This window comes from Schistocerca americana, chromosome 1 (assembly GCF_021461395.2).
Source record: "Schistocerca americana isolate TAMUIC-IGC-003095 chromosome 1, iqSchAmer2.1, whole genome shotgun sequence".
NCBI classification, from domain to species: domain Eukaryota; kingdom Metazoa; phylum Arthropoda; class Insecta; order Orthoptera; family Acrididae; genus Schistocerca; species Schistocerca americana.
Window position 1 is genome coordinate 660462305 of NC_060119.1, and position 24241 is coordinate 660486545.

The 24241-nt window shown below is 37.1% G+C and overlaps 1 protein-coding gene across 1 annotated transcript in view; it reads right to left on the reverse strand.

Annotated features, from left to right (window-relative positions):
• LOC124544623 (retinoid-inducible serine carboxypeptidase-like) overlaps nucleotides 1–24241 on the reverse strand; it is a 134593-nt gene that overhangs the window by 95265 nt on the left and 15087 nt on the right. The window contains exons 2-4 of the mRNA XM_047123228.1: nucleotides 22364–22590; nucleotides 10319–10549; nucleotides 7567–7677 (exon numbers count right to left, since the gene is read on the reverse strand). Of these exons, the coding sequence (XP_046979184.1) occupies nucleotides 7567–7677; nucleotides 10319–10549; nucleotides 22364–22590 (569 nt within the window). The remainder of the gene's footprint in view (nucleotides 1–7566; nucleotides 7678–10318; nucleotides 10550–22363; nucleotides 22591–24241) is intronic.

A 24241-nucleotide genomic window follows, 5' to 3' on the forward strand; every position in this document is an offset into this window, starting at 1 on the left:
CCAAGCATCCCACACCAGACGTTAACTCTCCACTGACGTTGATGTTCCACCTGTCTAACCAATCATGGGTTGTAGCTGGACCAATAATGCATGTTCCTTGTATTTACCTGTCCTTTGTTTGAGAAGGAACATTCGTTGGTAAATAGAACACTGGAGAAGAAGTTTGGGTTGGCAAGGATTTGCTGCTGTGCCCACTGACAGAACTGTACATGATTCTGGAAATCATTCCCTTGCAGTTCTTGGTGTAGATGTACACAGTAAGGATGGAATCAGTGATGTGTAAGAATACAATGTACACAGGTTTTAGGAATGCCAGTCTCGTGTTCAAGCTATAGTGTGCTTGTGGATTCATACCAATGGAAGCGAGAACAGTAACTTTGGCAGCTTCGTCTGTGCAAGAGCTACGATGACTGCATTGTCCTGGGTTGAAACTTCCTGTTTCCTGAAGTGTTGCAACAAGACAAGAAAACATCTGTTGGGAAGGTGGGTTCTGCTAACTAACATTCCCCATAGATGAGTAGCATTTCTCAGCACAAAATTTTTGGGTATGTATGTTGATCAACAATTAAAATGGGCTGAACATATTAGGATGCTTGGGAAAAAAATTAGCACAGCATGCTATGCCTTACGAATATTAGTCGCTGTGTGCAACAGGTCATGCCAGAGAATGACATACTTTGCACACATACATTTTATAATAGGTTACGGCATAACACTCTGGGGTGCAAATGCCCAAAATGTGAAATATGTGTTCAGATTGCAAAAAAGAGCTATCAGAATAATGAGCGAGAGTCAAAAAAGAGCACACTGCAGTGAGCTGTTTAAAAAGTGGGGTATTCTGACTATCCCAAGTGAATATACCTTGCAAACTACAGTTTTTATTCACAAAAACATTGAGCAATACTTAGCAAACAGCTGCATACATGATCACCAAACCAGAAACAGTAATTGCTTGCACCTAGACAGAATGAATAAAACTAAAACCCAATTCACTATGTTCTACCAAGGTGTCAAGATATACAATAAATTGCCAAAAGAAATAAAAAGCATAAAGGAACTCTGTAAATTTAAAGCATTCCTTAAAGAATATTTATTAAAAAATAGTTTTTACCAGAGAGTGCAAGAAAAGAAACATTACTTCACATACACAGCTACAAAGACATAAGAAGCTGTTGCTTGGTGTATGCCCTACTCATTTGCCTTTGTTGCATTTCTGTTCACAATTTCGTGAATAGTGGACCATCATATTACTATGTGCAGTACTGCAGCATGTTGTTCCAAAGGAACAGAAGGAGCTATTGTACTTAGGGCAATTTCTTTTATCATATCCTATCCGGATAAGGAATGCAAAATTAGAAAGCAGTCCTTGGCATAACATTCATATCAAAACTAGACTCTACAACTCAAAGTATACCAATATTTTACTATGTGGTGATTATAACATAGGTTTTTTTTTTTTTATTTGTACTCTGCAATGCTGTTATATAGCATTTTCAGTCAGGTTTACATCCACACACCATTGCAAAAAGCTAGTAAGAAAGAATACAAATTTCTTGCAAAAATAAGAAAGGCTGTTTGTATCCACCAGAACTAAGAACAATAAGCTTTTCATGACTTTTCAGACTGTATAAAAATTAACAAGGTTATTTCTGAAGCCAAGAAACTGTATAATTGGTAGTTTATATTCCACTCCAGGAGTAAGTATAAAGCCTTGTGGGGAGTTAAAATGATAAAACATGGTGTGTTGCCAGTCTATAACTTACCGAAGAATTGTGTTCTGTAAATTTAAGATATAATCAACACAAATTAAGAAATAATATCAACCCTAGGGGAGGTACCACAAAAGTATTGAAACATATCTTGTGATGGAAAAACTTTTGTAAACTATGTAAAATTCTGCTAAGGCTGTCAACATATTTTAAACAAAAGATTTTAGTCAATATTACTGACCAAATTTCCCTGCTTACTAATCTTCAAGTGGATATTTACGTATCTTCATATTATATAGGACAAAGAGAGCTCACATTATGTCATAAAAGAAAAGTACATTGGAGGATACTCTAAGGGTTTCGGAATTTCATAAAACATCACTGTATTATCTTATGTTTAGTTCTTTGTTATGGCTTAAAGCCATACATGCCAGAAGATGAAAACATGCACTTGAAATCACAGGTGCTGACTCCATGAGACCTGAGGGGGCTGAGCCCCCTCAAAAATGCATTTGGGGGGGGGGGGGGGGGGGGGGACCCCCCACAATAATTTAAGAAAATTATCAGTTATATTATACTTTGTAAAATCACCAAATTATGTTGGAATTTATTATTTTCCTTGTTTGACAATAATTATCTTTAAAAGACATTCATTAATGAGTTAAAACAAATAATTATTATGGTAGTAAGCAGGTTAACTGAAAACGAGTGGTGTGAATTGTGATAGTGTTATGGTGCTGCAGACACACTTAGAGTTTGTCCTGGTGCGTGAACCTTCGGGTAAAGTCTGGCATCGGCGGGCCAGCACTGCAGCTGTAGTGACATCAAAAGGATTGGAGCAGAAGCGCGTGGAACCCTCTGCCTCACATGATAGTTTTGAACACTTTTGAGAATTGTGTATAAAAGAAAAACCTTCACAAGTTGATGATTCTTTGCTTTCTCGGAATCGAAGTATACCATAGAAGTGTGAAAACAACAAAGCCAGCTCACCACACACTTTCAAAACTCCAAAGGAATACTACAAAGCTATTTACATTGAAGTTTGTGAAACAGTGCAATCTTGCATTACTGAGAGGTTTGCTTCAACTGGACTCACACAGGTCAGTTGAACAAGAGAGCTTGCTTTTAGTAAACAGAGGTGATACAAATTTGGAAAAATCAACTGAGATTTTTCAAAAATGACCTAAACGTTGAGAGACTGCGCTTACACTTGAATATGTTAGCCGATATCACTAATAAAGCTCAACTGGTCTTAAAAAACATGCATTATATAAGAAAGTACATTACACAAGAGACTGCAGTTGGAGAAATGTTATGTGAAATAGTGAAATGCATTAAGTTTCTCCAAGTAGTTCCAGTCACAACAGCAACAGCAGAACAGTCATTCAGCATCCTTACATGTCTGAAGTCATCTCTCCGATCAACAATGGGACAGAAGCAATTGAACAACTTGGCTGTTCTTCATGCCCACCGAGATGTTTTGAATGAACTGGGTATCAGGACCAGTCATCAATGGCTTCATATTCAGTAATCCAGTCAGGCGGCTGGCATTTGCACCATTCTAAAGACACTCTAGCCCTACTAGTGGCATTTAGAGCAATATTAAAAATCTTTATAAGATTGAGAATTAAATACATACATAATGTTAAATTTTCAATTTCTAAATACTAGTACTAGTTTAGTACTATATTATTATATTACTATAGTTCTGTATTAGTTATTTTCAAATATGTAAATATTTTTAGTTGAGTAAGACCCATTTAAAACCTGCTATTTACGAACTTTTTGACTGAAAGTATTAGGCATACTGTATTAACTTTATTAACTGTATTAAAGCATTAATTTTGAGATATTGTTTTTATTCAATGTAAGCTTAAATTAGCTATTTCACTTATTAATCAAAGTGCTACTACTATGCTACAGCAATATTTTGTGTTTTATTCTTTTAATGATAGTTTAGGATTTATTTAAATATAATTTCAGTCTTTTCAGAGGTATATATTTACTGCTCTGTAATAGTCTATAAGCATGATTATTACTGTAAATTAAATTAGCTTTTTATGAAAATACCGTGCTTTATGTTTTGTTTCTTTTTTTCAAGCCAAAAAATGTGTCAGGCTTGTCGAGTTTCCCAGAATGTCAAGTTATTGAGAGTCCAGTTTTCAGGGTTCTAATGTTGATCATATGACTCTAAAATGCTTTAAAAAACTTAGAAACTCACTGTTTATCATGTAAAGTATAGAAAATTTACTTTTTATTAGTCGGCACCCCTGCTTGAAATTCAGTGAACAGTCAAAACTAACCAATAGTGTGGAATGAAACACATAGTTTCAATTAAACTAAGTGCCTCTGTAGAAAAGATTAATAAAAGCCAACTTTCTTTAGCAGATTAACAAAAATAACTTCATTGTTCTGCAAGATGATTAATGCTTGACTGCCAATAAAGTGGAAATTAAGTAAGATCAGAAATTTGAAATTAAGAACATATTTTACTGTGGTAATTATATGAATGTATTTTAATTCACTTGATAGTTCCTGGCCACAGAAATCTGTTTTGTTTTCATTTGACGTGAGAGCTGCAAACAAAGAGAAAAGAGCAAAATATTGACATGTAAATACAGGTCATGTGGAGACCATGCCTCTCCCCACTATATCTCAGACTGCTCTGTGAAAGCATGAATCTGGCAGCTTGGGTGTGCCAGAAAAAATTTTCTGGGTAACGTCTGGCTGCTTGCTGCTACTGCTTATACAGCTACAAGTAACACTTCCAGTAGCCAGAAGTGGGAGAAGCTGCTGCTCGTACGTGACTCAGCTGTGCATATATGTGAGCCCTCTGGCAACTACTCAAACAAACCTAATGTAAGCAGTTGTGATGTTACGCTCATCAAAATCAGTTTGTTTTTATGAAGTATGGCAGTCTTCGTCCTAACGCCTTTGACACATTTCACTGTTGGATGTGTTATACCTCCATGGTTGGCAGACACTTCTGTGTGAACTGCATTTTGTTGTAGTAAATAGTGCATTTTCTTTGCAATTTAAGTTTTATTTTGGTATTTTTCTCTCATTTATGTTTTATTCTGCAGTAGTGGGATAAAGCAAAATTCTTTGTTCCAATATCAGTTCTCACCAGTCAAAATTACTAAAAATTTAGCTGAAAACTAAAACAATTAAAAATTCTTGGAGTTATAAAAAATTCCCAGATTTTTCCCAGTTTCTTCCTGGATTCTTGGGTTTTTCCCAGATTTCCTAGTTGTCCTGGTGTGCATACACCCTATTGAAGGAAGTTAGAAAATGTAATGCATATTTACTAGTAGTGAGCGCGACCAGAGCCATTTTTAACTATTTAGTCATTCAGTTTTAACAGCTTGGGCTCTGTACCTTCACACTGGCTTATGGGGCAACAGTCAAAATTTCTCTCACTGGTGCTTCGGTTCTCCAAGGTGTGCAGCAGTGCCACCATTCTAGTAGGAATCACAGGGCATATATGGCACAGGACTACTGGAAAATCCAGAAAAATGTGGGAATTTTTTTATCCGGAGAAAACTAAGGAATTTTTTTAGAATCCTGGGAATTTTTCATAGTTTTAGTTTTCATTTAAGCTTTCATAATTTTGACTGGTAAGAACTCATACTCTAACAAAGAATTTTATTTTGGCCAACTACTGCAAAATAACACTGCACCTATAAAACATAAATGAGAGAATAACACCAAACTAAAACTTTAGTTGCAAACAGAATGCACTATTTCCAACAACAAAACACAGTGCACGTGAAAGCATCTGCCATAGCAAAATGCGGCAAAGGTTTTAGAATGAAGACTATGCAATACTTAGTAACAAGAAACGGCTTATGATAGTGTGATGTCACAGCTGTTTACATTTCTAACAGGTTGCAGGGAAATATTATGTATGATGGTTTGAAAAATATAACAAGTTCAGTGTACAGCAGCGAAATTTATTATCATGTTTGTCTGAAAGCTTCAGCTACTGCAGTTTAAGCTGGGGAGGATTGATAAGTTTTAGAGCTCTGAAAGAAAGTATACTGCCACATAACATGTATTTTTAACTGGGAAATCCTGGGGAAAATCCAAGAACTTTTTCTTCTTGTCTGCATATACACACTGAATCAATCCCAGCAATATTTAGCAGTGTTCTTATCTGAAAATGCTAGTCAGATGGACTACTGAAATGTTGTGTCAAGATGACTGTCTAATATGGCTGCAGATGTGAGAAGAATGTAATAGTGTCTGTAATATCTCTGTAAGAATTATGGTACTGCTATTGTGAGACATCTATGACAAAGTATTTAATTATAATATGGTCTGTTACCTAAACTCAATTTCCAAAGAAAAAATAAAAAATGATGGGTCAGAAGGCTGTGAAAGGAATTTTGAATGACTATACTGAAGTGGAGAATTGTTGTATTTGTCAGAAGCTGTCATTCTTTTGAAAGAAAGACATTACTGCAGAAGAAAAGCATGCCTCTTCCAGTAACCATGGATAGCTGTAACCAAGAATTTAAAGACTCATCAGCTGAAAATGAAAGTAAATATAGAGCTAATATTCAAAGTGAAGATTATTAAATTACTAATGAAGATTTATGAGAAAAATGTATGACTGAAATACATTTGTGTGTTCAGTCAGCATTCAAGTATCCAATAAGATATGAAGATTACTGAATCAAATGAAGCATTTTGTACTAGGCATCAGCTGTGACTCTGGCATAATGATGATGTGCCAAGTGACTTTATACACTGACGAGCCAAAATTATAATCACCTGCTTAACAGCTTGTTTATCCGTCTTTGGAATGAAATACATCACTGATTCTGGATATCAGGGATCTGACAGTCTGTTGGTAGGTTTGTGGAGGCATGTGGCATGAGATGTCTATGTACAGGTCATGTAATTCACATAAATAATTAGCCACTGACTTGTGTATACGATGACAGCTCCTGATAGGAACACAGATGGGTTCAATTGGATTTACATCAGGCTAATTTGGTCACTGAGAAATCAATATGAGTTCATTGTAATCCTTCTCAAACCACTGTAGCATGGTTCTGGTTCTTGACAGTTATACTGTAGAAAAATGACATTGCCATCAGGGCAGACATCAAGCACAAAGGGATGCAGGCAGTTCACAGCTGTCAACATGCCTCCAATTACTACCAACAGTCCCATGGAAGTGTGGGAGAATGTCTCCCAAAGCATAATGCTTATATACAGTAGCTCAAGTGACCAGCAGTTTGGCAGCTACACTAGATCACAATTTCTCTCTAAGAAATTACATTTCTCCTTATACACAGTTCACTATGCAGTATGCAAGTAAAAAAAGCTGACTTTGTTAATAGACAGATTTCAACACAAGTCTTCATAAACTCTGAGAGGTGGAATGTTAGCTCTCAGTGAGGGTGACTAGATCAGTTATAGCAAGAGTATTGTGAACAGGCTCCACAGAAAAGTACCTAAAAGTACCTGCAAACAGCAGCTGTCATTTGAAAAGTGGTAAAAGAAGAAAATGAGAGGAAGTGTACAATGCAGAAAAATCCATATAAGTGCTTTTCACTAGGGCTATTTACAGTATTGCATTAAAATTCAAGTTATAATTTATTGATTCAATTCTTCAGATATAAACCCAATGTTATGGCTCCTGTGAAGCATTCATTTAAGTTCAGATGTCTGTAACCTTTGGTTGAGTCTAATCCTTAAGATTTCATCACTGATTTTAATTTTAGTTTTAATCAGAGCAAATGTGGCTATTTCATAATTCCATCATGTAACATTAAAAAGTCACCAGTAACAATATATGGTTATAATTATCTTATTTTAAAAACAAGACCAGCAGTCAATTCCTTACTGTTTGCAGAAGAAATGGTGCCCAGGTGAGTACTGAATCTATGGGAGAAATCCAAGAATCTCCCATAGCAACTCCTTTAAGTGGAACTGTCACTTCTCCAGCTTGTATTGCCTGTCAAAATATTCATACATAGTGTTATACCAAGCAGCTAAAAATTAATTTTAATTGTATAGATTATAACAATTATTGTATTTGGATGTAATACTGAATACACATTTTCCTGAACAGTACACATTTTCTCCTGACCTCCCTCCCCCCCCCCCCCCCCCCCAAAAAAAAGAGGAGATGGGGAGGAGGATGGGGGGTCAAAAGATAAAAAGTGGACTGAATTCTGTGGGTAGTTATCACTTACTATTAATTTATTTCAAAATGTTTAGTAATTTGTCTTATATTATAAGCAGATTATGACAAGTGATCTGTTTTCCCAGTGTATTTCTAACTTGTAGAAATCTCAAGTACCCTCCCCAGTAATGTCATAAGTTTTACACTTTCAGCAGTCTAGTTGCTATTTTCAGGTGGCTTTTGATGAATGTAGTGATGGAGGGAATAATTGCCATTGTATATAGATTGCCAGCATGAACAGAGTAGCAGCCATCAGGTCCCCAACTGAAAATGGCGATGACCGTCTGTTTGTCGAAGTATCATGGAGAACTTAAGATGGGTTTTGGACTGACACCTGGGAATTCTACAAGATTATGACTAGTAGCGAACCTGAAATTATTATTCTCTTATTTTTATCTACATCCATAGTCTGCAAACCACCGTGAAGGTCATAGTAGAGGGTGCTTATCATTGTACAACATATAGTGCTTTTCCTGTTCCATTTTTGTATGGAGCATAAGAAGAATGACTGCTTATATGCAGCTATGTGCACTGTAATTAGTCTGCTGTAATTGTTACTTAAATCAAATATATAGCCCATATCCGTCTGAGTGTTTAGAGTGTAATGCAACTATCTGAGGTAAATCAGTCATGAACTTTTCAAAATTTTTGGTAACAATGTTTCCTCTTTACACAGGATGTTCCCCCTAAGAATCATCAGGTGAATTTTCACTTGTGTTTCAGTGGATTTTACAATTTCATTTTTGCAATGTTAAGCTGTAACCAGCTCAAACTAATATTGCTCATCACATCTCTCATACAACACTCATTGTTGATGGAAGACATTGGTTTGTTTCCTGTTACAAACCAAATGATTTTAAAGCAGAATTTTATTCGCTCAATCGATAGGAGATTGAAAATTAGTCAGGTGTCATATACATTCAATCAATATGCATTAACAGGGACATTAAAACATGAAGAGCAACTAGTTCTCCAGCAGTGACAGCACCGCCCTGGCCCGTGCAGACTGCTACCACCATGCAGAATCACTGCTCAGTCATTGCTGAAGTACTGGTTATTCTTCGTGTTTTACTGTCACTGTTAATGCACACTGATGAAACAGTTATCACACTAAATTAATTTGGGACAGCTCTATTAACTGGACATAAAAAAATCTGCTTTAAATATCATTTTGTTTTCAACAGGAAAAAATTGACACTGGGTGTCGCATGAGAGACTTTATGGCCAGTATTTGTTTGGGCTGAGTCCAGCTACACATTACAAAAATGAAACTGAAAATATCTGCTGATGCACCAGAGAAAATGTTTCTCTATTCACATCCAAATCTCCATTAAAGTATTGTGTAAAAATTTCAAGTAAACTGGTCTAGTACTTTTTGAGAATGACTTGTCTTTAATATTTTTTTCTTTTTTGGAGGGAGGAGGATCCTGAACCCTCCATGAGCCATTTGGATCTGTTCCTTATAACATTAACTGTCACGTTTCAAACATACAATGAAATAAAATAAAAACTAACCAACCATTGAGAAAGCCATTTTATGCTCAACTACAAGAAATACTGACTGTTTGCAATAGTGGTATGTAAATATCTTATAGTATCAAGAACTGTCACAGTATCAGTAAGCTGCAGGAACACTTATAAAACTACTGGTCATGGATTGCTGTTAGACTGTCAGTTTTTAAGCTAGATTAGACATGTTCTTCATTCCATAAACATGTAGTAAGGAAATAAATTCAACATACTGTAATATGAAATATACTTTTTACAAAGGAACTAGTATTTCTTGTGTCAACAACTCCTCTCATCTTTCGCAGGATGTGGAAAGAAATTTTCACTTACAAATTAGTGCAACAGTTATTATAAATGTATGTCTGTATCTAATCTAATAAAAAAGTTAATCCCTGTGTTATTTCATGTAAGTAAAATCATATGAAACCATTTGCAGCTTTTAAATATACTAATTATTTTGATACATTTAAGATTTAAAATATTATCAATAGGGCACTCATATTTTATGAAATTACAATAAGACTATGTTATTTGGAAACAATAAACAAAATGTAGGAAACAGAAATAGGTATTCTTTTTGTTTACTATGTCACAATAACTCTCTCTCTCCCCCCCCCCACCCCCCCCCCCCCGCCCTCTCTCTCTCTCTCTCTCTCTCTCTCTCTCTCTCTCTCTCTCTCTCTCTCTCTCTCTCTCTTACACACACACACACACACACACACACACACACACACACACACACACAGAGAGAGAGAGAGAGAGAGAGAGAGAGAGAGAGAGAGAGAGAGAGAGGGATCATTTTCAGTACCATACCATACCCAAATGTAGTATACTTGGAGGAAGCCAATGTCTAAAAATAGCAACTAACAGAAGATACATGTTTTGTTAGCCACACACTAACCTTGTAAAGTTCAAGGGCAAACTCTGCTGCCATTTTCCCACCATATGATTCACTGAATATGTAGAGTGGAACAGTTTGAAAAGTTGGGTACTGTTCCAGAAATGCTTTAATGAAAGTAATTAAATCAGCAGCAATTTCTGCATTTGTAGTTGTATATAAGGAGTAATTGTCCACATAACTGAATCCTGTTCCCACAGGATTATCTATAAACAATACATTCACCTTGTGAACCTACAAAAGAAAATTAATATTAGAAACAATAATATTTACAGTTTATTTGATTGTCTGGGATATCAAATCTGAGTATCACATACATGTCTCCCATAATTGTACAGAATGTGATGTTAGTGATATCTGAAAATGCATATAGAAATAGCACAACTGCGGGGAAAATGTGTGTGATATTAAACTAATTTGCTACATTTATTTAAGAACTGGCATGTTGTCAAATGGAAGTATTAAAGTTTATATAATATTTCATTACATCAAGATTGCCTAAATACTATGTTAATCACATTAACCATTTTTGCGTATTATTGTCAGCTTCAGACGTGAAAATAAATACACTAAGAGCTTCGTTATGATTGTATAAAAATTCAAATTTCACATTACTAAGATCATGAAATGGTATAAAATATGTCGTTTTCACCATCTGATGATATAGGTATAAATAACTGACATATTCTATACCATTTCATGATGGCTGCAGTGCATAACTCGAATTTTTATGTATCATGATGAAGGTGTTAGTGGATTAATTGTGTATTGTCTCATATTATTTTTTTCGTTCTTTCCTTTTCTTATATATAAGCCGCCAAAGGTATATTAACGAGTTCTTTTGCGGCAAAGATAATGTTTTAATACATCGTTAAAAATCTATGTGAAACAAAGTAATAAATACGCTCTTTAGATTATTAATTCATGTATCTGCATCCTTTTGTTTCGGGGAGTGGTAGCATACGGACGTACCCTTGGATCCGTTGTACCACCATTGTTAAAAATGTGTATTTTAAGCGTTCATTAAAAGTATTGTAATAAGTTATTGAAAAAGGATTATTTATTCGCACAGTTAAGAAACCAACTCCCATTTGTTCATCATTTCACTCACCGCCAAGATCCTCCATCAACAGGATTGGTGTAAACAAGAATAATTTACACAGTATCCTGAGGAGCGTTCCTTCATCGACATTGTCACAACCAAGACTAAACGCAATGGAATTAATGTGAAGATCGACAACTTCAATGGTTGTGGTGATTATTTGGTACCGCACACTACTGGAAGCAGTAGTACCTAATGCAAATTATGTTTATTGACCTTGAATGTAATGACAGTTAAGGTCTGTTGATATTGATATTAGTTAAAGTTCAATATTTTGCACAGATTCATAAGTTACCTTCAAAATTTTTCACTGTTCTTTCCAATCAGTTTTCCAATTATTCAAGCAATTATTAATCCATTTCCACATACCTATTTAATTGTTACATCTGAAGATGACATTAAATTGTCAAAATGGATATGTGAATGTTGTAGTAATTAGGAAATCTTGATGTAATAAATTAATACACTACGTTTATATTGTGTGATGCTGAATAATATGTAAAAGAAACTATTGCAATTAATTTGTCTCTGGTACTGAAAGAAATAATTATGGCAAAATTATCATATACTAGTGATCTGCTCCAGCTTGGCACGAATAGCAGTAACTTTTAAGTATCAATGGCTGGACGATGTGTTCGGCACAGTGGTAATTTTATTTAAGGGGCATGGCATAGAGTTATAACTAAAAGTCAGAGAACACCGTTAGATAGCTGAACATCGTCACTTTCATATAAATAAAACAATGTAAGCAGCATGTGCCACTTGCCAGGATACAAGGGCGCCTAAAGGAATGAGCAGTCTGCCTGAATGCAACCCATCAATGATGCAAGCCACGCAACAAAGCATGTCTCAGCCTCTGCAGCCACTCATTTATCAGTGGGATGGTCGCGCCATTCTGGCATGAGTATTAACATTCTGAATCCCTACAACAGTTCCTGAGAGTAGCCTTCACATATAGACAGAAAAAACACAGAGAGGGACTGAAATTCATAACTTTCGTCTCATTACCCAGTTATCTGACCAGGAACAGGCGACCTGCAGTTTAACATGGAATCTGAAACATATTTTCTTCCTGACGAATCTCCACATCAAAAGTTGCTCGGTTAAAAACAGAGTTAGAATATGTGGGCCAAGTGGGATTAAAACCTTAGACCTTTCAGTTAGAGTGTCCACACTTGACAGATTGTTCTTCTTTTTCTTTATCTTCTTTCTTTAAATATATAGTTCTTTGTTGTTATGCCACCAGTGGTCCTTTGTGGATGTTAAATGACATATTTCACATTCTATAAATGAGAACTCCACGCAGTTTTTTAAATTACATATGGTGGCCAGTTCCCTGACTGAAAACACTGAGCTACCATGCTGACACCACTAAACTACCAAACTCGACTTTTATTCGACTCTGGGAAAATGAGACCTACATGAAGTATGAACCTCGTTTCACTTCTGGTGAATGTCCGCTTAATTGAAGGGAGAATGGTAGGTTAAAAGACAGCAAAAGATGTATGATCCGATCGGGATTTGATCCCGCGACCTTTTCGGTTTTCAGGCACATGCTAGAACACCTTGCCTGACCTGATTCAGCTCAAACTTCGCTACTGTGTGGAGTTTCGGCTGCTATACCCCTAGATAGCAGTGCCATCATTTCCACAGCAGTGGCAGACTTTAATTCATCATAATTCAGTCAGTTTGCACGAAATACGTATAAATTATGCACTCGAAATTTCCTAATCAAGCCAGTCTATTAGTTGAAATGGGATCAAAATCCTTATGGTAGTTTTTGAGATTAGCCCCTGCTACACACAAAAAGAAGAGAACAGGGAGCTTCAATTTCTATACAGGATGAGCTTTTTATCTTCAGAAAACGAAACATCTTACAAACTACGCATCAGGTTAAAAACGGAAAATACATGTTTAGCACTTTTAAAAAGGCTACCTGGAGGTGGAGTGGCGGAACTTTAAAATCTTAAATAGGAACATCTCATTTTTATTGTAGAATCAGATTCCATGGGAAAAATATGTAACTTCTGTATGCAATACTTTTTTTGTTGGATGACAGATGGTGCTGTAATCGACAAACAGAACAATTAATTTTGAAAACGGTATCTCGAGAAAAATGTATTGGATCAAAAACATAAACATAGACGTGTATGGTAAACAACTCAATGTTTTGCAGTTTCCTCCATTCTTTCAGAATTTGACATGATGTAATTGCATGCATGTTGATCCCCATTTCTTAAATATATTCTGTCATAATCAAACTGTAGCATCAGTTAGAATGCAGGCTATAATGGCAAAGAGAATATTGGATTGGTTTACAGTTATGGAGAACGTTGCAGTTTATAATCCAGTGCCAAAATGCGCAATAACATGATTCAGCATATTATCAATGCATGTCAGCAGATTACATAGGAAACAATTCCCATTTGTGTTGCAACAGTCCATGAGCAGACAAATACGTGCGTCGAAGTGAGTAGCTACATGTTTGAACACTTACTGTGAAATGTGAAATACCCCCCCACCCCCTCTCCCATGACCCATGGACCTTGCCATTGGTGGGGAGGCTTGCGTGCCTCAACAGACAGCTTTAAATGCGAACATTTTTAGGTTAGGCTTTACCATGACTGTTACTGACAGTAAATGAAACAACAAGTTTACTGTTACGGTGACTGGTAACAGTAAACTTGTTGTTTCATTTAATACAGACAGCTTTACCAGAGGCGCGACCACAATGGAGGGGTATCTGTTGAGAGGCCAGACAAATGTGTGGTTCCTCATGAGGGGCAGCAGCCTTTTCAGTAGTTGCAGGGGCAACAGTATGGATGATTGACTGGTCTGGCCTTGTAACATTAACCAAAACGTCTTGCTATGATGGTACTGCAAACGGCTGCAAGCAAGGGGAAACTAAAGCCTAAATTTTTCCCAATGACATGCAGTTTTACTGTATGGATGGCGTCCTCTTTTATAAAATATTCCAGAGGTAATACAGTCCCCCATTCGGATCTCCAGCCGGGGTCTACTCAGGAGGACATCATTGTCAAGAGAAAGAAAACTGGCATTCTACAGACTGGAGCGTGGAATGTCAGATCCTTTAATCAGGCAAGTAGGTTAAAAAATTCAAAAAGGGAAATGGATATGTTAAAGTTAGATATAGTGCGAATTAGTGAAGTTCAGTGGCAGGTGAATACACAGGTGGCAGATGGCAGGTGAATACACAGTTATAAATACAGAATCAAATAGGGGTAAAGCAGGAATAGGTTTAATAATGAATTAAAAAAAATAGGAACGTGGGTAAGCTACTACCGACAGCATAGTGAATGCATTATTGTAGCCAAGATAGACACAATGCCCACGCCTACTACAGTACTACAAGTTTATGTGCCAACTATCTCTGCAGATGATGAAGAGATTGAAGAAATGTACAATGAGATAAAAGAAATTATACAGATAATGAAAGGAGACGAAAATGTAATAGTCATGGGGGACTGTAGTTCGATCATTGGAAAAGGAAGAGAAGGAAAAGTAGTGTGTGAATATGGAATGAGGGTAAGGAATGAAAGAGGAATCCGCCTGGTAGAATTTTGCACTGAGCATAGCTTCACAGCTAACATTTGGTTCAAGAATCACGATAGAAGGATGCACACGTGGAAGAGGCCTGGAGACACTGGAAGGTTTCAGATAGATTTTATATTGATAAGACAGAGATTTAGGAACCACATTTTAAATTGTACGACATGGACTCTGATCACAATCTATAGGTTATGAACTGTAGATTAAAACTGAAGCAACTGCAGAAAGGTGGGAATTTAAGGGGATGGGACGTGGATTAACTGAAAGAACCAGAGGTTGTAGAGAGTTTCAGAGAAATCATTATGGAACAGTTGACAGGTTTTGGGGGAAGAAATACAGTAGAAGAAGAAAGGTAGATTTGAAAGATGAAATAATGAAGGCAGCAGAGGATCAAGAAGGTAAAAGGATGAGGGCTAGTAGAAATACTTGAGTAACAGTAATTGATGAAAGGAGAAAATAGAAAAATGCAGTGAATGAAACAGGCAAAAAGGAATACAAACTTCTCAAAAATGAGATCAACAGGAAGTGCAAAAGGCTAAGTGGTGATGGCTAGAGGATATATGTAAGGATGTAGAGGCATATATTACTAGGGGTAAGGAAGACACTGCCTACAGGAAAATTAAAGAGACCTTTGGAGAAAAGAGAACCACCTGTGTGAATATCAAGAGCTCAGATGGAAAACCATTACTAAGCAAAGAAGGGAAAGCTGAAAGGTGGAAGGAATATATAGAGGGTTTATACAAGATCGATGTACTTCGGGGCAACATTATGGAAATGGAAGAGGATGTAATGAAGATGAAATGGGAGATATGATATTGTGTGAAGAGTTTGACAGAGCACTGAAAGACCTAAGTCGAAACAAGTCCCCAGGAGTAGACAACATTCTATTAGAGCTAGTGATAGCATTGGGAGAGCCAGCCATTACAAAACCCTTCCATCTGGTGACCAAGATGTATGAGACAGGCGAAACACCTTCAGGCTTCAAGAGGAATATAATAATTCCAATCCCAAAGAAGGCAGGTGTTGACACATGTGAAAAAATACCTAACTATCAAGTTAATAAGTCACAACCGCAAAATACTAACACGAATTATTTACAGATAAATGGAAAAGCTTGTAAAAGCTGACCTCAGCAAAGATCAGTTTGATTCCGTCGACATGTTGGAAAACATGAGTCAATACTGAGCCTACAACTTATCTTAGAAGATAGATTAAGGAAAGGCAAACCTACGTTTGTAGGCATAGAGAAAGCTTTTGACAATGTTGACTGGAATTATCTCTTTTATATTCTGAAGGTGGCAGGCGTTAAATCCAGGGAGCGAAAGGCTATTTATAATTTGTGTAGAAACCTGATGGGAGTTACACAAGTCGAGTGGCATGAAAGGGAAGCAGTGGTTGGGAAGGTAGTGAGACAGGGTCGTAGCCCTTCCCCGATGTTATTCAATCTGTATATTGAGCAAGCAGTAAAGGAAACAAAAGAAAAATTCGGAGAAGGAATTAAAATCCATGGAGATGAAATATAAACTTTGAGGTTTGCCTATGGCATTGTAATTCTCTCAGAGACAGCAAAGGAACTGGAAGAGCAATTGAACGGAATGGGCAGTGTCTTGAAAGGTGGATATAAGATGAACATCAACAAAAGCAAAACGAGGATAATGGAATGTAGTCAAATTAAATCAGGTGATGCTGTGGGAATTAGATTAGGAAATGAGATACTTAAGGCAGTAGATGAGTTTTGCTAAATGTAGACTGGCAATAGCAAAAAAGTGTTTCTGAAGAAGAGAAATTCGTTAACATCGAGTATAGATTTAGGGGAGAGTGGAGGAAATACACACACCTAAGCAAAAATCGATGTGAACCATTCGTTACGTCCTTAAAACCTGCGAAAATAAGTACATACCATAGAATGGACATTTCTCCACATATTCCAATCGTCTGTAAATAGTTATAAACAGTACCTTAATTTTGAACATTAAAATTAAAAGTGCAAATGCGTGGTATACCCGACCCATGAGGGTAATGACACGCAAAAGTACTGGGTAACAACATGTAAAACAAACAAACCATAAAAATGTACAATACTTGCTATTTTTATTTGTTTATTAGTTACTACAAATAGTAAACAGTATATTTAAGAACGAAGTAATGTAATTCTACTAACATCTCTTATAATTTTCGTTTTTTTTTTTTTTTTTTTTTTGTTTTTTGAAGTGGAAACAGTTCATTTTCTCATACCGTACAACAAAGATCGCACTTGGAACCTTTTGGAGTGTTCCAGCCACTACATTCTTCATGACTCCAACTGCTACAAGAAATACATCAGTACCATAGTTCTCCATCCTTCCCAAACTCTCTACAAACTAAACAGACATCTTCTGAAATCGCCACGTTTTTACCCCTTTCCCAAGACGTGGCTCCACCTATTTGTTTAACACCTTTAGGAGCCAAAATTCTCTCGGGCTTTTGTACTAATCTCGTTTTCCTGTTCTGTCGAAAATGTTGGGTTTCGTCCAAGTTTTGGACCCTCGGTATTTTTATCGTTCATTCTCGCTCACAGAGTTGCTTCATCAATCCCGAAAGCTCTTGATACATCTCTTATTTTTCTTCCAGATTTGATGGCATCAAGAGCCTTACAAAGTTCCTCTTGCGTCCATTTTGCTTTCTGGGTTTTTCTTTTATAATATCTACCCATCTGAAATTTTAAAAAAACTCGTTAGTTTTGAAAATATAACCTGCAAGGGGGAATACCACGCACTTCAACAGCTGCGTGGCTTTACCCCACTGTAAGTTCGATGACTGACCTAAGCGTAACTCGGCACCTAATTCAAATAGCGGGACAAATCTACAATTTAATTAAAGGTTTTATCTAGGGTTAGTAGTTGATACGCAAGAATTACATTAAAGCAACTTATAGTAGCACTTACCTTGCAAAATTCAGCTGACCAAAATTACATGAGACACGCCGAAAATAAACAATACTTCACTGCTCCAACAATGCCACTGGAAAATGGCTGGCATAAGCCGCGTAGTAGTTGTTACTCCTGCTGGCAGGGTGTAGCACCAACTGGGAACAGCTTGCGCCATTCAAACTGCGTAAATCAGCATGCGTGAGATTACCCACATGCATGTAATTCCCCCACCTTCCCCCAAGTGTCAGTAAGTCTTTTCTGAAAGTATTTGTATGGAGTGTAGTCTTGTATGGAAGTGAAACATAGACGATAAACAGTTTAGATAAGAAGAAAATAGAAATTTTCGAATTGTGGTGCTACAGAAGGATGCTGAAGATTAGATGGGGAGATCACATAACTAATGAGGAGGTACTGAATAGAACTGGAGAGAAGAGGAATTTGTGGCACAACTTGACTAGAAGAAGGGATCGATTGGTAGGACATGTTCTGAGTATCGCCAATTTAGTACTGGAGGGCAGTGTGTAGGGCAAAAATCATAGAGGGAGACCAAGAGATGAATACACTAAGCAGATTCAGAAGGATGTAGGTTACAGTAGGTACTTGGACATGAAGAAGCTTACACAGGATAGAGCAGCATGGAGAGCTGCATCCAACCAGTCTCTGGACTGAAAACTACAACAATAACAACTATGAAATAATTCTTACACACAATCACTCCATTGGTGAGAGGTGAGAGGATACAACTGAAACGAACCCAGTTGATGACAGGTGAGATGACACATCTCAAACAAGCTTTTTCCACAGTTACTGAACATGTCTAGTTTTTGTTTCTTGATCCAATACATCCTTCATGACATAATACCACTTTAGAACTTTTATGTTATTTGCCGATTACAGTGCCATCTAACATGCAGCAGCAAAAGTGTTGGCTTGTGATCACGTCGCTTGTTGTGTCAAGATGGCAGCTGTTGAAGATAAACCCATTGTGAACTCCATATGTAATGGCAAAAAACGAGTGGGTAAGTGTTCTCCATGCGAGAAATATTGTACAATGTGTGAACATTAGTATGTGCCGTGTCACATCTTACTAAAAACCACTAGAAGGAAAGAACAAGCAAATCCTTGTGAATGTTACAAGATGGCAGCGTGTATACAAACTGTGGTAAACTGCTCTGTAAATTTCGAGTTATTATCGTCAGTAAAGCATTGTTCATGTGACATTAAAGTGGAAAAAGGTATGTTCTTCAACGCATAAATGCTACCACACAAGTTGTTTTGTGAAATTAAACTTTGATAGAATCCCGTTCGTTGTAGTCAACTGTGTAACAGTCTTCAAGCAGCAAATGGAAATGTGCAGTGCTGGAATCGAACTAAATGTAATACATGAGCTTTTCTGTGATATAAAAGTGATATAAATGCAGCTAGAAAATACATATAATTTCTGGAGAATTTAAAGCAGGTATTGAGGGATTCTCTTGAAAACGGAAACTGTGAATCAGAAAGAGTGTACAGCAGGCCTATGCCTAAAAAACAACAGAATAATTTCGCCATTCTAGAAGGTGTAAAAGCAAACTAGGAAGACTTTAATGATACTGATTGCCATCTGACATACGCTTCTGATATACGAAAATATAGCAATAGCATTGCCCCAAAAGGCAGTAATGGTAGAATTATGTACCTTAGGAAATAAATGTGTCGAAGTGCTGCTTGCTTTTGTGCATGTGGGTGGTTTGAGGATTGGGGAATGATAATGTCCATTGCTGTGGGTTTACGCTAAATTTCAATCATATGCCCATTGTTTTCTTTTTTGATTGTTATATCCAGAAAGTTAATTTAGTTGTTCTGTTCTATTTCAATTGCGAATTTTATATTTTTATGTATCTTGTTGATGTCAGTATGTAGTTTTTCAATTTTTGTTTGTGGTTCATCTATTAAGCAAAGGATGTCATCCATATACCTGAACCAATATATGTTGTATTCTTTTGTGAAAATGATCTGTTCAATGGGGTTTACAAAAATGTTTGCTAAGGTTCCTGAAACTGGAGACCCCATTGGCAATCCATCTTCTTGTAAATAAAATACATTTTGTTCTGTTATGAGCTTTATTAGTGTGCATATTTCTTTAATCTGTTCATCAGGGAGTTGGCTATAAGTTTTCAAGTTCTTATGTATAATTTCTATTGTTTCTGGTACTGGTATGTCGGAATACATGTTTTCTATATCAAATGATAGGAGTGTTGCTGTGTCTGGCATTTTTATATCGTTTATTTGTTCTATTAGCTGTGTAGAGACTATTACAGTATTGCGTCCATATGTTTAACTTACCGTAACGCTAGTGGACGACTCAGCTGGTACTGACTAAGGTAGGGATAGGCGAAATCCAATAATGCTATCAATATATCGACAGTTTAAGTCTATTAAATCCATTGATGGGCTTGTTGCCTATCGATAGCGCATATTCCCTTGCCGTCATATGACTGAAAATCAAAATTTAAGAGGCGATCAAAAAGTGTCCGCTCGAAGGCCGGACACTCCAGAATCGGTACGTCAACCGACAGGTTAAGATAAATTAAGTGTGTTAACTGCATGAGGAGAGATCCGCCTGAGTTGGCGTAACTTCTGCGTTACGATATTTGCGGTTTGGGGGTGTACATTATCATGAAGGAGTACTTCCCAGCAGGCTGGTCAGTGCTGTCCAAGTTACATGGGCCGTGAAAGGTGTTATCCTGTGGTATCATTGAGCAGATGTACGCATAACTGACAGCGTTGAGCTTATCCTTATTGTCGTGCTTGACTGTACTCAAGAAAACTTGATTCAGCTTCACGTGAAACGAAACCCAGTGAGATTCATGTAAATGCGAAAGAATACGTGGTTTAACGTTTACATCAGGTCCATTTTTATTATGACAGCAGTATAGTTACGCGTCCAACACTTCTCATAACAATGTTATTTCAGCTCAGGATACGTCATTTTAACTGCCGCAGCAATCGCCTACGCCACTTGGATCCTGTAACTGGCGCTCTGTTGCGTCGCTGGATGACATTTCCGCTTATGGGTATTTTTGCAAAATTTTCAAGACAACCCCAACAACCCCTTACCCCTTTTACAGTACGTAATAGAGGCACTGGCGCCAGTCTGTCATCTGGAAACGAAAACAATCCAGTGAACACAGTCTATGTTTTAACGATTCGACAACATGAATAAATGCTGACCTAGACGACACTAATTCTCGCCCTTACCAGCCTACTCTTTTACTTTCGTTTAATGCGTATAAAACGGTGAAACCTAAGCACAAACATTCTTTTGTAACATTTTCATAAGAATATTATTTATAAGACAAGAGATAGTCTTTAATGAGAACTCATTTTAAGTTTCATCATATGGACTAAAATGATGATGGTTATTCGATTCGGTATTACATTCCCGCAATTCAGTTTGTTTATTCGAGTCAGAAACTAAGAAAATACTTGGTAATTACCATTATAAAGAAATGAAAAAAGAATTATCTAACTACACTACTCTTGACCAAACCTTGTAAAATCTTGTACTCAGTGTTGCAAGCAGAAGATCTTCATCTCTGCAAGATGCAGATTATAGTTGACAATCCTTTAGGTGCTCCATGGTAAGTGGTTTTTCGTAGTCACAGTTGGTGGTGTCCACAAGAAAATTTCTTTTGTTAGTGACCACTAGTACTAGATCCTTGTCTTATAGATTTTATCAGATGCATGATATTTCAGCAGGTCCTTCTAATTTTGTACATTATTTATTTTCATGTTCTTGTAATCTGCAGTCAATTCGGATTAAAACGATTTTGAGGCGCTTTTTCCCAGGAAACGAGTAATAAGAAGAGAGGAAAACAAGACAACAGCAAAAAAACACGAAACTTCATGCTTTTTAGTTAAAGAAGTGGGAGAAATAATCGACATAAATTCTAAAAGTGGAAGATGTTTACAGGTGGTGTTTGTACTGAAAGGAGACAATGGTACATTAGTGGAATTCATATTGGTGAGAACTGATTCATTCTGGTGGTCCGAGTCCAATTTTTTGACTACTTTGTGATTTATTCGAAGGTGTATGACAAACTGCACCAAGTTGGCAGCGCACTACTGAAATGAAGTTAACTATGAAAGTTATAGTTTTGCGGAACAATAAGTGAAGACCATGAAGGATGGAAGGTTTTTCGCAATATACAGAAATATGTTTTGTAACATGTCCTACAGTGGTTCTGTTTCTTTGATACACGAATAGTAGCACATGGAATAGGAGTTCACAGACATAAATTCTGAGCACTAGTTGTTGCATTATGAATACGGACCTATTTGACAGGCACTGTACCATAACTTGCCCGGTACAAATTTAGCCGTCGTTGAAGTGTGGCATCGCCTTCGCTACTATTTAGTTTCGACACTCGAACAGAGAGGTGACTTTGGGCAACAACTTTTAAGTGTATAAGTTGAGGATCTTACCCAAGACGAGTTCCGGACGTTGAGGTTTGCGTCAACAATGCCGAGCTCCTCGAAGTTTCCGTACCCTGTGCCAGAGGCTCCGGGCCCTCCTTGCAGCCAGATGACGAGCGGGCGCGTGGCATAGTCGGACGTGGCGGTGGTGTAGTACAGCCAGTAGAACATGTGCGCCCCATCACGAACGTCTATGTAGCCCCAGTCCTGCTCGCCAGGACCGACGCCCTGTCGCCCTGTCAGCCAAAAAAAGGAGCTGGTAACAAATAGAACTCGTAATAGGTACCACTGCAACCCATTTTGTCTGTGTTGATTATGAATTACGGGTCAAATGTATTAATAAACTGTGCTAACTCATTCTGGGAAACATCACTTACAGCTTCCAGGATAAAAGGCTATGGTCGTTACATAAAACTTTCTCCTAAATGTTTACCCTCTGACTGTGGGAGATATCTTCAGAGGTAAAGTGGCAAACTGCAACCACAACTCGATGGAGAGTCGAATATATGGTCAGTGTAGAGGACATCACAGTCGATCACGTGACGTCCTCTATGGGATTATCTCTGGTATTGCCATCATTCCTGATTGAAAGTAATCGATCGTCATTCTTATGTTGCAATGTTTCCCAAATTGTATCTAATTTAACACCTTCCTCTTTTCTGTTAAAATTGTTATTGTGTTCATAAATCTCAACAGCCTCTCTAGACATATGCACATGATAATGTGACTTTTCGTTGTGACACTCGTCTCAGAGAATTTTATTTCAAGATCACTCTCTTCGTAAAGATGTTGAGCTTCGACCGAATTATCCAAATGTCCCAAGCTGCAGTTCCTCTTGTGTTAAACCAAACGGGTGTTAACACTTCTTTTTGTGGTTACAATATAAGCCACTCCACAGGTACAAGGAATTTCATATATACCTAATGTATCCAAAGGCTGTCGTGTATCTTTTGTTGATCTTAATTTTTCTTTTATCTTGCTGGTGGGTCTGAAGGCAGTTTCCACACCATAGTTGTTCAACATATCCCTAATACGATCTGTAATCGTACTAATGAACGGAAAGAAACCTTTCCCAGTGGGTGGCCGTCGTTTCTGATTCTTACCCTAGGCCGAAATGCTCGATCTATCTCCTTTGTCAGAATAACCGTTCTTCCTTAACGACGACCATAGACGTTCAAACTCATCTTTTATCAAGTTGATTCACGAAGTTTTTTCGTCTTATCTACCAGGGTTTTAATGACACGTCTTTTTTGTCAGTGGTGATGATTAGAATCTTTATGCAGGTAATGGTCAGTGTATGTGGGTTTACTGTATACCCAGTGGCCCAAGGTCCACTCCCCTAGCTTCATAATAGACACATCCAAGGAATTCAGTTGGCAATTATTCTCTGTCTCCACAGTAAACGGTATTTTCGGATTGATACTGTTGGGATGTATCCAAAAGGCATCCGACTCCTCTGCACTGTGAGTCCATACTATGAAAGTATCGTTAACATAACAATATCACCTGTCTGGTCTTTCACTGACAGTCTGCAAGCCCATTGTTCGAAGTTCTCCTTAAGGGGCTCCAGAACACCCTATACTTGCAATGTTAAAATAACGCTTATAAATTACGTCTTTCCTCATAAAGTATTTGAGGTAGGAAGTTGAACTTTTTACAGATTATTTATTGGAATTTACAAAATTTTAGTTCAGTTATTAAAGATGATTTTTTTCAATTGTAATGAAAATTCACAACATTTTTTTGCAATTTTTTATTTATATATTCAAAAATATATAGTTTTTTGGAAAAAGGCTGTGTTAAATTATGCAGAAGGTACTGTGTAACATTTACTGAAAGTTTGAAACAAATATGTTTGGAAGATCCTTAGAAAACATGTAATTAGTA